The following is a 16,987-nucleotide window of genomic DNA, read 5'->3' on the forward strand; positions in this document are numbered from 1 at the left end:
AAAGATCAGTAGGTAGGGGGCGCTTGGGTGGCTCAGTGGGTTAAAGCCTCTGCCTTCAGCTTAGGTCATGATCCCAGAGTCTTGGGATCTAACCCCACATCCGGCTCTCTGCTCAGCCTGGAGCTGGCTTCCTCCTCTCTCTCTCTCTCTCTCTGCCTGCCTCTCTGCCTGCCTCTCTGCCTACTTGTGATCTCTGTCTATCAAATAAATAAGTAAAATCTTTAAAAAAAAAAATCAGTAGGTAGGAAGACACTTAGGTGACATTACATCCTTTTGAAAGATCCAGTAATATTTTTCTTCAAAATTTGCTGTGTGAACCTCAAGCCAAACATGAATCTTCTGATTTTGTTCGTATGTGCCACATAGATGTATATTTTTAAGACCACTATTTGACTTAAATATTTTTGATGAGCCATTTTACTTCACACTTATTGTTGACTGAACAAATAATTATCAAATTTGTGATTCTCTGTTTGAATTCTTACTTCATACGTGAAGGATAAATTATTGCCCAGTTAAAATTATACATTTATTTTATCATTTCCGAACACAAATGTGAGCTCAGATCACTGTTCTAAAAAGAGAACTGCAGAAAGTCAAACAAATTTGCCTTTACTCATTGGCATCAATAGCTGTAAATAGTTATAAATTCATATGTTTCATATATTATGTATTTCAAATATATTATTTTTATATAAGAATTCATATTTTATATATGTATTATATATAATATGTGATACGTGTTTGTAAATATATATATGTACAGGGGCGCCTGAGTGGCTCAGTGGGTTAAGCCGCTGCCTTCGGCTCAGGTCATGATCTCAGGGTCCTGGGATCGAGTCCCGCATCAGGCTCTCTGCTCAGTGGGGAGCCTGCTTCCCTCTCTCTCTCTGCCTGCCTCTCTGCCTTGTTGTGATTTCTCTCTGTCAAATAAATAAATAAAATCTTAAAATATATATATATATATGTACATATACATACATATATATTTTGGTCTGGTTTCACTATTTATTATTCTATGAATAAAGAAAGGCTGGGAAGAGTTAGAAGGGAAAACTGCTTTAGAAAAAAGCAAAAAAATGAAAAGGTTCCTTTTAAAAATTAATATTTTAAAAAATCATTTTGTTGAGGAAAAACAGGTTCTTGTAGGGAAATGCTTCATTTAGGGAAAGAAAAGAAAACATCAGGAGTTCTGAATGAGTCATTAAGTTATTATGGCTTCTTTACTGTACTTGCTGGTGTTTGATTTATATATAAATGTTTTATAAAAACACATTTCTTTATAATCTGTTAACAAATCTCTATACAAATATTTGGGTATAGAGGATTGTTTTTATATATATTTGCTTTTGCTTCTTTTCCCCCCTGAAACAAGAAGATTATCCATACCTAAATGACTACATCTGTAATAGCAGAAAAATGAATTTCAGGTGGAAATGAACTAAAAAAACCAAAATTCATAAAACTAAAATTTTATCCTCCCTCCAAATTTTAAATTTTGTAATTTTTTAATCTGCTCCTATCTCTTAGAAAACAAGCAGTTGTACTTGAATTCACCCCCTTCTACCCCTGTAAACATATCCAGGTGCAAAGAAACATGTTGTATGGCATTACTCTTAGGGCAATACACACCCACTCAATACACAATCTATTCAAATCTTTCTGTAACACCCTCTCACTTCCTTTCCTCTTGCTACCTAATTCCCTTTGTACACCCCTTCTGTGGGGGACTGTATTCCAGACCTCAAGAGCTGATCACTTTAACCTGTTCTTAGTTTTTGTTTTCCTTCAGAAAGTGGAAATGAACCAGGTAACTACCAGGTCTGCCCAGGTGCCCAAATGAGCCCCCCCCCCTCCGCATGCCATCTCCCTTAGGCCTCTTCTTTGCCCATCCTAAAAAAAAACAAAATAAAACAAAAAACTGCCCCAACATTTTCCTGGAGACATAGGCTCATGATTGGCTTTAGTAAGTACAAGGAGAAGGTTCTCCAAGGAAAAAAGCAAAAGAAAAACACCAGAAAGTTTTTGGTGCCCAAACCTGTAGTCTGAAAAAGCAAGTAGGTATTAATTATTTTGCAAATTATTCTTCTCATATGTGAGGATATATTGGATTCCGGCTTTATGAGGGTTTTGATAGATAGGCTGATCGGAAACTGGCATTTCTCACTGCATGTGCAGAAAGACTGACCTTGAGCTTGCAGCTGTGTATGCTATTTAGAGACCTTGCCTTTCCGATTCCGCCTCTTTGCATCATAGTAAGCCCAAAGCTCTTACTCAAAAAGAGCTAACCTATCTCATTATTGTGAACCAGCCCTTGTGTATTAGCTCTTCTGAATATCAGTGGTGTTACAGTAAGTCTTTCAAGCACCTCTGTCATAGGATAAACTCATGTCGGTAAAGAAATTCTTGAAGCCAAGTGCATATAGGAATTACAGTCTAGATACGCTGCTACAAGCGAATGCATGAAATCTCATTTTTTTTTTTACCATTTCTTGCTAATTGGTCTTCATCCAGTACAAAAATTACAGCAAAAATCTAATGTCAGATGAAAACAATTATATATATGAACATTTATATTTATATAAAGGTGTTATATGGACATTTAAATGTTGTGAAATATTTATATAAAGGTCTTAAATGGACAGCTTTTGAGATCATAACAATTTAGTATACTTTGAAAATGAGAATCAGAATCTAGGTTCAACTTTGCTCTCTTTAACAGTAATGATAGTAAAATATGAGGTAGTTTTTACATGGATTTGGGTGTTCAAGGGGTTATGATGAACTTGAACTTCATAATGGGAAATAGGATAACTCAAAGAATTATTTCAAATCTTTCTAGCACCCAAGTATTTTCTTTTCCTGTTTCAGGGACTCCTGTCTTCTCTTCCCTTAGTCACTGACTACGTTGAGGTTTTCCTCACCTAATTATCTTGACTGTTGAAGTAGTCTTCTACCTGCTCTCTTAGCTTTCAGTCACATCCCATGGCAATTATACCCTCATACTGATGCCAGATTACCCTAGGAGATATTGGTTTGGTATTAACTTTTCATAATACTCGACTGCCTCCTTTGTAATGATCAAACTCTTAAAGCTAGCGTCCAAAACTCCCCCAAACTTGATCTTAACATATTTTTCAACCTTGTCATTCACATACATTTGTGTCAAGAGTGTGTCTAACCAGTTGGTGCATGGGTTTTGGTGAAGTCAGAACTGATATTTTTAAATTCCCGCTTTGGTACTTAATAGGTTTCTGACTGAATAAGCCAATGTCAAATGAAGAATTAAGTCTCTAATTCAAAAGCTGATAAGGTCTATTGATGATAGAAATAGGAGAAGTAATAGTAGTTCCTCACTAGCACTCTCTTAGTGTTAAACTGTCGTAGGTATTGTGCAGAGTATTTTATGTATACGATGGTATTTAACCCACCAACAACCCCATAAGTAGGTGATGTTAGACTGACTCTACAAATAAAGAAATCTGATCACAGGGAGGTTAGTAATTTATTACATTTTATACACACAGTGCCTGAGTTAGAATTTTCTACCTGTTTTGCCTTAAAGGATGTAAGTGGAGTAAAACTAACTTCAAAATCACATGCAATAATGTGCAAATTCACTCATTTTTCTTGGAAGAATTTGCATAGTTACTCAGGTTCTCTGAGGAGCTTCTGAGTCCAAAAAAACCCAGAATCTCTGAACTAAACTCTTAGATTCTTAATTAAAAACAAAGTATTTGGGTAATTTAACTTTAGAGACCTTGGTACTTCATATTGTCTGGCACACAGCAGAAAAATCAATTACATGTTAGGATGAATTGTTTATCAATAGTTCAGTTATTCCATCAATAGTTCCTTGCACACAGTAGATAATTAGTAATTTTTTTAAGGAATATATGTCACACAGTGGCTGGTCTGGAGACTTAGCACGTAATACTAGGATTGCTATACCAGGCATACTGAGAATGATGACTGGGTAAACAGTACTTAATCGTTCGCATACGGTAAAAGGGCATATAATTCAAATCAGCTGCTGAAAAGTGGCATTGCAATTTATTATATGATTACTTTTGTTTAAACAGTCACTAAAATTGATCTCTTTTACACTAGCACAAAGAGAGGGAAGTAGGCCTCCAGAATCATTCTGACCTTCAAATTGAGCCACCCAGGGGAAAAGTATGGCCCAGATAAACCACACATGAATAAATTACATGGGACATAACTGAAAATGTTCTTGGACTCCTAACTAGGTTCAACAGGAGAGGGGGAAAAAATTTCTTGTTAATATCATGTTGCAATTAGCCACATCCAATTTTGATTTTTTTTTGTTTTGTTTAGCAAGACTTTTCTGAATTTAATAAAGATATGTCTAATTCACCAAACCAAATTATAGCCTAAAGGAATAAAACTTGTACTTTGACTTTGATAATTCAAATATCTTCCTAGGGTGTCCACTTCATCTGGCTAGCATAGACCTGAGTTATTTTAATTATATCGATTTATTCTAAAGTGCTTATTAAATTAAAAACTATAAATGTTTGGTAGTAGTCTATCTTTGAAAATACATTTGCTGATTTTTGAAAGATCTATTAGATGGCCATTTGTTTCCCTTATATATAAGGGCCTGTTGTTTTTTTTTCTCCCTTATATATTAAGTGAATGCTTTATTACTGTGCACTAGTGGTGTGCTTTTAAAGCTTAACTAGCACATTCAAACAGGCACCTCCATAGCATTCCCAGCAAACCCTCCTAAACTGCTAAAGAAATGTTTTGAAATAAGATTTTAAAAATCAAAGTACATGTAGCAGTAGTACTATTTCCTTCTCTCTTGGAAATATTTTCTTTACTGCAAGGCTTTTAGACTTAACTAAAAATTTGATTGAAAATGATTGAAACTTTTTGAACAGCCAGGGTTGTACTGAGGGCATACATTTTATTTTATTTTAGGAAATACATTTAAAAATATTAAGTTCAGCGTGACTTCAATGGAGAAAAGAAATAGTAGCTATTGCTTCAGACTCCTGAAAAGAGGTCTTACGTGGAAGCTGCCTTCTGGAGCACAATCTGAAGCCTTGAGGAGATGTTTAGACTAGAGGAAAAGAGAAATCCGTTTCCTCAGCACACTCAGTTTGGGCTTGTGGGCCAAGACCGTATGGAAGGCTTCAATCAATCCTGCCACTTACTGGTTAACTCTGGCCATCACACAGTCTGTGGAAGCCTTCATTTCCTAATCTGTAAAACAGTGATAATCAGAAAACTTAGCTACTATGGTGAGACACAGATAAGGAATGTCTGATACCTCTTGTTTTTGCTTTTAGAACACTCTATAAAAATGTTTTGTTTCCTTTAGTTCTTTTAGTCTTAGGGCATCACTGATGGTACCGTGTACAACAAAACAGTTTAAAGCATATGTGAGAGTAAATTAGATTTGTCATTAAATAACTCGGTAAAATTGATCTGACACACACAGGTGCCATTTGTAACTGAAACTTTATTGCATTATATTTGCCCGTATCTGATGAACAACTAATTAATGGCTACAATAGGAAACTTTTTTCCTAGTCAAACCATGTCTGACTCGATTGGGATCATTCTGAAGTTTGAGGCCCTTGAGGAGGAGCCAAGTCCAGGGGAAGTGTGGAGAACAGGAACTGGAGGCAGGGGCAAGGCAAGAGAAGGGCACCAAGCCTTTGAGGATCTGGAGACTTGATGGACGAGTAAAAGTGGCAGAAAGAGATGTGAGCAAATCTGCCCCAAATCAGCTTCTGTCAGCTTCTATCTTGCAGAGCACAGCTGTGATCTCACTCTTGCCTGGAGCTGGGCAGCCAGGATGTAAAATACAGCCCGGCTCTCCCCCAGTTGGGCTGCCTGGCTGAACAAGTTCCACTGCCTCCGAGAGCATTAGTGGAAAAGGACAGCAAGCAAGTACAGGCCATGAAGTTTCAATGACAAGTCCAGGGACATAATTCTGATTCATAATAGATGCTCAATAAAAAGTATTTCAGTCTTGTCCTTTTTTTACCCTATCAGAGTTTTCTGGCTGTCTGGCAGAGAGCACAGGTTTTGCCTGCCACCAAGGGAGTGACCCTCTCTTCAGTGGTGTACAAAAAGAAAGTAGTAGTTAGTATAAGTGCAATCAAGGTATCAAGCTTTACACATTTGAGAGAACATCTGAGGGGCGCCTGGGTGTCTCAGTCTATTTAGTGTCTGCCTTTGGCTCAGGTCCTGGGATTGAGCCCTTCATCACATTGGAACTTCCTCTTCAGCAAGGAGTCTGCTTCTCCCTCTGCCTCTCCCTCCCCCAACCATCCCCCCAATCCAGCTTTTGCTGTCTTTGTTTACTCTCGTGCTCTCTCAAATAAATAAAATCTTTAAAAAAAAAAAAAGATAAATAGAAAAAGGGAAAACATCCGAGGCAGAGAAATAACTGATATTTCCATCTCTGGAAATTTTCAGTCACAGACTTTCTCTCAGACTTAGGGTTATTGACAAACTTTTTGGTTTCTTGGAGAAACCAAAAATAGCTGGACTGAACAATATTTAATGCCCATCTTCATCTCAAGATTATTGTAGAAGTATCTATCTGTAGATGTTTCAGAGTAGCTTCCTTTTCTACTCAGTTCTTTTTTTTTTTTTTCCTTCGGTTTTTCTTCCCTATCTCCTAATCCTAATCAAATGGAGAAAAGGGAGCATGCTAAACCATCCTGTATTATGTATTATCTATTGCTGCATAAAAAATCACCCCAAAACTTAACAACTTCAAACAACAAACATTTATTATCTCACACAGTTCTGAATGTCAGGAATCCAGGAGCAGCTTAGCTGGGTGATTTGGGTCCAAGGTATGTCATGGATGTGCAGTGAAATAATTGTGTGGGGCTGCAGTTACCTGAATGGACTAGAAAATCTACTTCCCCGCTCATGCCTGTGACTGTTGACAGGAAGCTTCAGTTCTTCTCCACATGGCTGTCTACACGACATGACAGCTTGCTTTTCCAGAGTGAGTAATAAGAGAATCAGAGAGAGAGGGGGAGAGAGAGAGAACACCAAGGTGGACACCACGATGTAATTTATAACCTACTATTAGAGTCCAGTACCATCAGTTCTACCATATTCTGCTACAGCGAGCTGACACAGACTGGGAGTGTATACCAGGAGGTGGGTATTATGGGACTTTCTTAGAGACTGACTACATATATCCCTTTAGTTTTTCAACTGGCAAAACATGCTGTATGGAAAGGGTGGGAGGACTGAGGTTTAACATGGTTCATCTCCTCTATTTATCAGGCCCTGAGGAAATTTATACTAATCAAAGATTAGATAATGATTTCTGAGTGGTATTTCTACACATGGATTTAAATTTTAGGGTTAAATGTTTAAACATTTAAAAATTATGAATCTACTTAAATTTGTTCTGTCAGTCATTTAACTTACAAATAAATATTAAGAGCTTCTATGTGTCAGAAGCTATCAGGGCAATTTCGTATGTGTTATGATCCAGTTATGTTTAGACAAGGCCATGGAAACAGAGACAGAGGAATCAAATTTACCTGGGGAGCTGGAGAAAGCTTCACAGAGGAGGTCATTTTGAGTTATGTTTTCAAGGATTAATGAGATTTTGCAAGACTCACTAAGAGGCAAGCAAGAAGATATAAGAAAAAAAATGCTGAGTTTCAAAAGACAATGTGGAGAACCATACCATCTTTATAAAGCTAGAAGTTATTTAAATATACATGTTTGATAAAAATATCAAAATAGAAACAAGGTAATGAGAAATGAAAAACTCAGGTTAGTGATTACTCACGGAGGGAATGGGACAGCCAAAGGTATGAAATAATTGAGAAATTAGAGAGAGACTCAATGGTGCTCGTGATATTCTAGTGTTTGCTTGGGTCGGTAGGATTATAAATCTTAGAAATATTTATAACAGCTTTTTATGTATGAAATATTATATAGTCATTTTTAACATTCAGGATATGTCATCAGCAGAGGGAATAGCATATGAAATTGCATGGGGGAATGAAACAGCTTGGAATAAAATATAAAGACATAATTATGACAAGGAAATTATAAATAAAGCATTATCTTTCATAATATACAGTTAAGTGTTCTGAAATTGTATTGGAATATACAAAGGAAAGAAGATTAGAGATACAATTGAAAGCAACAAACTCAAAACTCAAAATCTTACAAAAGGAGCAAGTACTATTTCTGTATTGAGAATCAGGAGGCTGATTTATCCTTTGTTGCCTGCATGGTGATAAGATCAAGGCATATGACAATTAAGAATCTCAAATAATGTGAATTAATGATAAGTTACAGAAGCAGTTATTATTTTCATCATTAGGAAAGAGGTCTGGTGCATTCTAATTGTCTAAACCTCATCATATGCCAACAACTTTTGTTCCTAGTGGAATTCAAATCACAGGGTGGTACTTTATTTAACAACTTACCCTTTTAAACTATTGTGAAGCTGCAAGTAAGGTTTAATTATATTATTGCCAATCATCTGAAGAATGGTAATTACTTGGAGCTCTTGGCCAGTTTTTCTGATTAAAAGTGCTTTGGCGTACTGAACAGGTCATAGGTTCACATCCTGATCCTATTAATTTTCTTCTTCCTTAGACAAGGAGTGACTCCACCCTTGGAAATAGTGCCTAAGAAAAATTTGATTGATCTGAAGAGAACAGATACATGAAATGAAATAACTTCTGCTGCTGTTACTACTTTATTTTCCTTTTTGGTTTTTTGTATTTCTCTTGCTAAAGAAAGAAAAAAGAAAAGAAAGAAATTGTGACTAAAAGACTATTTCCCTGTGAGAGATTTGAAGTGCTTTTAATAATTCAACAAAGTTAGCAGGGTTGATGTGTGACAAAAAGCAATATTTATCTTCCAGAGAGTGAGAGGATGAGTTCGTACATAATTATTCTGGAACAAGGTTCAGGGTACTTTATTCTGGGGAAGGGGACATGCTCTGCAAGGAAGAATGTTGTAAACGCTGGATTTTTTTTTTTTTCCTTTTGAAGAATAAAAAAAAACATAATCCCTGTAAGGCTACATTGGGACTTTCTGGCTAAGAAATTGTATTCGTTTTGCCACAAGACGGCCAAGAGTGTCTAAAGGTATTTTCTGAATCAGCGCTCTCTTGTTGAGCTGGGTTGTCACTGTAGCTATTCCCAGTAAACCAAAGTGCCAACTCCTGTTCTTGGTTCAGTTGCCTTGGTTTTTGTTGGTCCTTTGACTGCTTGCTAGATCTTTGTTTTGGCATTAGGTATGCTCCTGGTGAAAATTTTCTTTCATTTTCTGCCCACTGATAATACATTTCAGCCAAACTTTACCCATATTTTCTGGATGTGGGCATGGCCAGAGGCCAAACACACACCTGTCCTTCTGCCACTTCCATGTCATTTGCAGTTGCTAAGTCTCATCAGCATCAGGTGTGTATCCTAACAATGGTGTCTCTGATTTGGACTCACAAAGGTGTTCACTGCGAGTTGGCGTTAAATGTGTGGTGTCTAAAAATGCCTGCAGCTCCTTTCCTTCCCCACCCGCTCTCACCTGAGATTACCCTCTGACACACAATCCTTGGAAGTCTTCTTGTTTTACATAACTTGCAAACACTCATAATTCCCACATCTCTTCATAAGTAACTCCTTCCTTCGGCTTCTTAGACCATGCAGACTAGATGGTCTCCAATAGTCGTGCTTCATTGGTTTTCACTCAAAGTGGCATCCTTAAAAAATAATTTCCTGTTTTCAGTAAGCCTGAACTTCTGTGTCTTTTGATTTTCTACTGCCTGATTTTTTTACCATCCATCCCCTCACATCCTTACTCCCTCCATTCACGTTAATTCCTCATCCCTAATAGTTAATAAAATCAAGCCAGTTCTGCATTCCCTAGCAATTTCCTCTCGACCCTGTCCTCTTGTCTTCAGCTGTGAGCACAAGTATTTGCTGACATTTATTCAGCAATGATGTTGGGTACTTTAGTTCCATTGTCTGAACTATGTAAGAGTAGTGGCCTCCTCAGTCTACTCTTATCTCATTCTCTTTCCATTCTAATTCTTGGCATGATTGTCACAAAACAGATTTGGGGGGTGGCCCAGATTTGAGGGGTAGGTAAAAGGGTATAAACATTTAGTCATAAGATGAGTAAGGTCTGAGGATCTAATGTGTAACCATGGTGATTATAGTTGATAACATTCTTAGATGACTGAAGTTTGATAAAAGTTAAATGTTCCCACCTAGAAAGAAAAAAGAAAGTTAAATATGTAAAGTCATATATATATATATAAATTTATATATATATATAAATTAACTCAATGCAAGGAATCCTTTCAAAATATGTACATATAACAACTCACCACGATGTATTCTTGAAATATCTTATAATTTTATTTTTCAGTTATACCTCAGTAAAGCTAGGGAAATAAAGAAAAAAGTTCTGAGCCACATTTAGATGAAAATAGCATTCTCTTCTTTACTATCCAGATTCAAATTAGTCCTCCAGTCCCTGGAAACTGATCCATTCATCCAACTTATTTAAAGATTAGTCATCTACTATGTGCCAGGCAATGTCTTTGAACTGGAGACATAACATAAATGATGCACAATTTCAATCTTTAAAGAATTCAAAATATGTTGGGAAGATTTACCAAAAAAGATGATGAAAAAACAGTGCAATTGCTATGATAGGGGGATGCTCAAGGGTCTGTAGGAACCTAAAGCAGAGAGTCTGCTGGAATAACACCCCTTGGGAAAATGACCTCATAAAGAAGGTAACATTTGAGCAGTCACATCAGGTCTGCTTGATGTGCTTGCAACTTGGGGGCATGGGTGGAGAGGGGGTTCCAGAAAGAAGATAGTTAATGCAGAGATCTAAAGGACAGAACAAGCATATTCTTCTCTGACTGGAAAGAGGAAAATAAAGGGGGAGAGATAATGTTGGAAAGGAAGAACAAGGACTTATGTATGAAGGGTTTGGGTTATCTTGATGAGGAATGTGAAATTATCTGTAGACATTGGTAAAGCAACAAAAATTGAAGCAAAGACAATTATAGGAAGTTGTCCTTGCAACCACTGTACATTCTTCCCCTGTATCCTCCCTAATTTCATTCCCTGTCTTCTCTTAAGTCCTATTCTTAAATTCTTTTAAACATACTCAAGTAATTATAATCTCTTATATTTGATAAATTAGAATCTGAGGTCTAATTTGATTGGGACCCTTACCTCCATTCCTGTTTATCACCCTAGGAAACACAGAAGACACCCCTCTCCCGTGGGACTCTAATTCACATAGGACTTCTACATTGCCATCTCTCCCTCCATTTCCTTCCCTTCTCTAATTTCTGAAACTGTTTATATTAGAGAAGTTTCAAGTCAGTCATTAGCAAAATCCCCTTAATAATCAACTTATTTTGAAAATATTCCCTTTAAGTTCTTTTTTGTAACTCACACTGGTCTTTCCATTGCTTATACTCTTTCTCTTTCACTCCTTCCGTTTTCTCTTTCACATTCCTTCTACTGCAAGGGCCGGAGTCATGGTATATGTCCCGCCTTATTTCTTTTTAATGCTACTTCAAGACTATGGATTCAAGATCCATAAAAACTTAAAGTTTTGACTGTGATTTTGTCAAACTGTTCCATCCACTGTCTCTCCTTGCTATTATCATCCACTAATTCTCAAGTCATTTTCATTATTCTTTGATGATTTTATCTCCTAGTTCAGTCCTACTCTCAACACTATCCTTGTTTTAATTCTCTCTGATCTCAGTGTTGATGTAGATAATTTTGCCAGTGTTCTGGGCTCTTAGATATTGAATCTCCTCTCTAATTTCATATTCCATCCCAACTCAGAGACTCACTTCCGTGGGTATACCCTTGACATTGCTCTTACAAATCTCAATTTCAGATATCTACTATGTCTATCGCTGAATATTTTTCTAGCTCACTCCTGCTAATACTGTGATTAAAAACACAAACACAAACACAAACAAAAACAAAAAATCCTTTGACCACTTCAGAATTTAAGGGTCATCTTAAATTATCTTATCATCTCAGCTTGTCACAGTCCTTTGTCATCCCATGCTAGTCCTTCCTTACATGACACAAATACCATGGCAAAGTCAAAAATCACTCCATAACATATATCCACAGCTCCTTCGTCTTTTCCTCTGCTTTTCATGGTTACCTAAAGATACCAAAAGTCTGGTGAAATCAATACTGCCACTTTGATATCTGCATACACACTGCCAAATAAGGCTGAAGAAGGAAGACAGCGTGCATAATGAACCCAACCTCACTTTAAATTCATGGTCATGAATATTGCCTGAAAATTACAGGATATTTCCCTAGTCCACTCCTTGCAACTGACCTATTCAAATATTTCATACATTCTTCTCTCTTTTTCCTTTCTATTACTCTCTCAGTTGATGAATCTTCCTGTTTCATTAAGCAAATTAAAGCATTCAGAACTTAACACTCAAAAAAAGGAACTCCTGATTTTGTTACCTACCTCTCACCCCTACCAATGCAAAAAGCAACAAAAACTCTTTCATCCTATGTTTTTCTCCATCTCAGTGAATGGTAATTTCATTCTTCTAGGTATAGGGCCAGAAAATGTGGTGCTGTCTTTGATGTTTTTCTTTGCTCGCACCTTGCATCTTGTCCCTTAAGAAACCCTGTGATTCTTCTTTCAAAAAATATCAAGAATGTTACGCTTCTGTCTACCTCCATTACTTCCACTTTGGTCCAGGTGACCAGAATTTTTGCCTGAATTATTGCACTCAATTCAGAGATTGAATCATGCTGCTTCCTGTGTTCACTGTACTTGATTCTCGAGAGCAATCACAAGAGTGGTCTTGTTTGAAATGTTAAGTCGGATTATGTCCCTCCTTTATTCAAAAACTTAAAATTCCCACCACAGTCAGACTAGAAGCCCAAACCATTACTGTTATTTAAAATTCTATACATGTTTTTGTCTCTCACTTTATCTTTTCTCTGCCTTACTATTTCTCCTTATCATTTTTTTAAATTTTACCTTTTCAGTTTTCCAAAATTCATTGTTTATGTACCACATCCAGTGCTCCATGCAATATGTGCCCTCCATAATACCCACCACTAGACTCACTGATCCCCCACCCCTCCCCTCTAAAACCCTCAGTTTATCACTGTGTAACATTCTGTATTTTCTACTTTTCTATTTTGATTTTTTCCAATACCTTTTAAAATGTAAATGCTATAAGGGCAGGGATTTTTTGTATGTTTTATTCACTACTATATTGCCAAAGCCTAGATCAATGCCTAACTCAGAGTAGGCATGCAATAAAAGTAGTGGAATGAATGGATGATTGAATGAATGAGATTGTTTTCGCATGGCTACATTATCTAGTCTGTTGTGCATGCTAATGCTTTAGTAGCTGTGAGATTTACTGTAGCAATTCAAAGGATCTCTAATCAGATAGAGAAGTTTGAATTTCATCTGCACCTTGCTACATAAATTTGCAAATTGCATTTAGTGTCTCCAAGTCTTCTCATGTTAAAAATGGACATAATAATAGTAACTGATTCAAGGATAATTGTAAGAATTAAATGAGAAAATGCAGGTAAAATGTTCTAAATGTCCAGGGCGAAGTTAGTAAACTTTTAATAAGTCTAGTTAATATTTTTGAATTAAACCTAATACATATTATTTTTCTTTCTGTGTCTTTTTTTTTTTTTTAAGATTTTATTTATTTATTTGACAGAGAGAGATCACAAGTAGGCAGAGAGGCAGGCAGAGAGAGAGGAGGAAGCAGGCTCCCCACGGAGCAGAGAGCCCGATGTGGGGCTCGATCCCAGGACCCTGAGATCATGACCTGAGCCGAAGGCAGCGGCTTAATCCACTGAGCCACCCAGGCGCCCCTCTTTCTGTGTCTTGATTTGCACATTTAAGTAATCTTATAAGAGGAGAAGATAAGCTCTTTGAGATTGGAAATGTTAACTTCCATTTTTTTTTTTTTAAACCCTTCCAATTTGTTTCACACCAGCATTTAATCAGTTATTCTTTGAGAGTCAGGTAGGCTGCTGAAGTGTTTTGAATGGCTCATTTTCAGGATGCTAAGGTTATATGATGAATCAGTCCCAAGGTTTCATCCATTTCTCTATAGAAGACTATTCCAGAGTAAGAAAAAAATGTTTGTTATGTACTTGGCTTTTGTGTAAACAGACAAACAAAACTCTGAAGGGAATTATCACAGTGCATTATAAAAATGTTTGAAAGAGAGTTTTCCTAAAAATGACACTCAGGAAGTTCATTGAAATCATTTGCAATTCGTCTATGCAAAACTTTACATTTTATGTTCAATCATTTTTAAACTTTCCATTTAGGAACATAACCCTTAAAAATATAATAGTTCCAACTGTTGGATGCTCACATAGTTTAACTAAATTTTTAGAATAAACAAATATACATGCAGGACTGGCTCTTTTGCTCATGAATTTAATTATGATGATCCAGAAGGGGGCAACATGTAGGGGTCATCGATAGGGCTGTGACTGCATAAAGTTTCTCTGAGAGTCTGCACTAAATAAATTTCACTGTGCAAGTTCACCACAGGTGGGAGAGGTTTTTTTTTTTTTCCCATGAGAAACAGCCACTCTAAATAAATACACTTTGTTCAGATTGCATATGAATTGATTAGAATTTGTATTCACAAAGCCAGGACTAGAATCCTAGTTATTATGACTGCCAGCCTGTAACTTTTATTTTATATTTCTGTATTCCTATATTCTAGGCTAATATGAAGAGTTAAAATAAACTTGAGTTCTAGTCACACCTCTGTAAATGCAAAGATTTGTTGCTCTTGACAAGACATATCATCTCGATGCCTTAATTTACTCACCTGTGTAAAAGTAGGGTTTGTATCCACCCTGTATTTTTTACGGATTTATTGTTAGCATTATGTGCAATGTAAAGATATTTGAAAGTATATTACATGCTTATATAGAAATTAGATTAATTTCTAATATGAAGGATATTTCAACAGCAGTAGTAGCAATCTCTGATGCTGCTGCTCTTTCTGAAACTTTCAGTCTTTGTTCTTCCATTCACTTTCTAAATTTTTGTGACTACATTAACATCACCTCCCCCCACCCCCCTCAGCCTTTTCAAAAATAGCATATTGGATTTTGCCAGTAGAAAAATCCAATGATAAAATCAGACTGATCTTTGAAATAAAGAGTTCCTCCTATTTTTCTTGGGTGAAATTTTGATAACACCAAATTGTCCTTTCCAATTCTGTACTTGGGTATTAGTTACAATAGCATCTTTTCTTCTCGTTTTCACAGGAAATGACTTATTTCTTGTAGCAGTTCACGAACTGGGACATGCTCTGGGATTGGAGCATTCCAATGACCCCACTGCCATCATGGCCCCATTTTACCAGTACATGGAAACTGACAACTTCAAACTACCTAATGATGATTTGCAAGGCATCCAGAAAATTTATGGTAGGTTTCCACTGTTTCTCTTTGGTTAACCCTACAGTTAAGTCCAGAATTCCTGCTGTGTTTTCTTCTTTGAGATGGATGCTCTACGTATATGAGAGAGATAAATAACAAAATAAGAAAAAAATAGTCTGGCCTATTGGCAGAAGTCTTATATCAATCAAGTTTTGTTGGCAATGGTCCAAATATCTTAATTACAGATTATAGTAAATCTACACACTGACAGATTTTTCTTATTGAATTTAATTGAAACCTGCAATTACAGCAAAGATCTGATAAACTTTAATATTTACAATTCAGGTTAAAAAATGTAATAAATGAATACAACCAATAAAAACAGTGAGAAATATAAGATTTTCTTAAAAGATACTGAGATTGTGATAAAAACTGACAGGTTGACCCTCAGTTTATGATACTTATTGTTAAATAGTTAGTAGATCAATCTCTTTGGAAGTTGCAGAGAATACTCTTGTGTAATGGCTATAATAAAATGACCTCAAAGGCATGTAATTATTGACTCAGTGAAAGTTAACAAACATGGGAGTGGAAGTTAACAAATGGCAAAGTTTACTTACACATAATTCAAAATAAATTTCTAATATACTAAGATCATTTTTATTTATGGGGTTCAGCCAGTGAATACAAATGAAGACAAAAGGGAGAAAGACTATTCTACATATTTACTATAATCCTAACTTCCTCAAAAGAACCATTGACCTTTATAAAGACATTCATTTCACACGTAATTGTTAAGAACTTGACATTTGTAATTTACATATAGAGAGTATGCTTTACTAAATTAATGAAATGATGCTTTCATTTTACAATACAAAAGCAGATGTGTGTTATCTGTATGTTAATATCCAGTATCCAGAAGGTGTCATTTGCATTTTTAAATAGCATAGTTTAAGTTCACTAATTTGTTTTGCATTCATTAGTTTTTCAATTTCAATATCTCAGTGGTAACCGTTCTCTCAGGGTTAAAATAGGATTTGGAGAAAAAAAATGTCAACTTTTGTGCTTCTCTTTATTTGGGGGATACTGAGAAAAGGGAAATGTCTCAGAGTCAAAACTAAGTAGCACATGTGTCAAACGCGCTAGCCTATGGCTAATTTGTACCATCAGGAATTCCTCCTAAGTGGTTAACTGAGGTTAGGAAGGCTCTTTCTCATGACCTCATGAATTAGTAGTCTAGACTGAAGGTCTGCAAAAGAATATTCTTTCCATATCTAAATATTAAGTGCGAACAGCTCTCTATTTCTTTTTAAAAACACAAATCCCTTGAGGAATGATGCTTTACATCTGTCCCAAATTATATGTGTAAACTTTGGCTTAATATAGAAACCTCTTTTTAGAAATACTTCTTCACATTCATATTTTACTAGTGGCATTTTAATCAATAGGTATTTTAGATTCAGTATTCAAATGAAATACTCATCTAGCAATTTGTCAAAACATGTCATTAGAAGAAAATAATGAAAGTCAGGAAAAGGTTATAAATA

General features: G+C 36.0%; 1 protein-coding gene across 1 annotated transcript in view; it reads left to right on the forward strand.

Moving 5' to 3' along the window:
• MMP16 (matrix metallopeptidase 16) overlaps positions 1-16,987 on the forward strand; it is a 309,254-nt gene that overhangs the window by 200,629 nt on the left and 91,638 nt on the right. Inside the window, exon 5 of the mRNA XM_046027856.1 lies at positions 15,327-15,488. Coding sequence (XP_045883812.1) covers positions 15,327-15,488 — 162 coding nt within the window. The remainder of the gene's footprint in view (positions 1-15,326; positions 15,489-16,987) is intronic.

This window comes from Meles meles, chromosome 1 (genome assembly GCF_922984935.1).
Source record: "Meles meles chromosome 1, mMelMel3.1 paternal haplotype, whole genome shotgun sequence".
Classification (NCBI taxonomy): Eukaryota; Metazoa; Chordata; class Mammalia; order Carnivora; family Mustelidae; genus Meles; species Meles meles.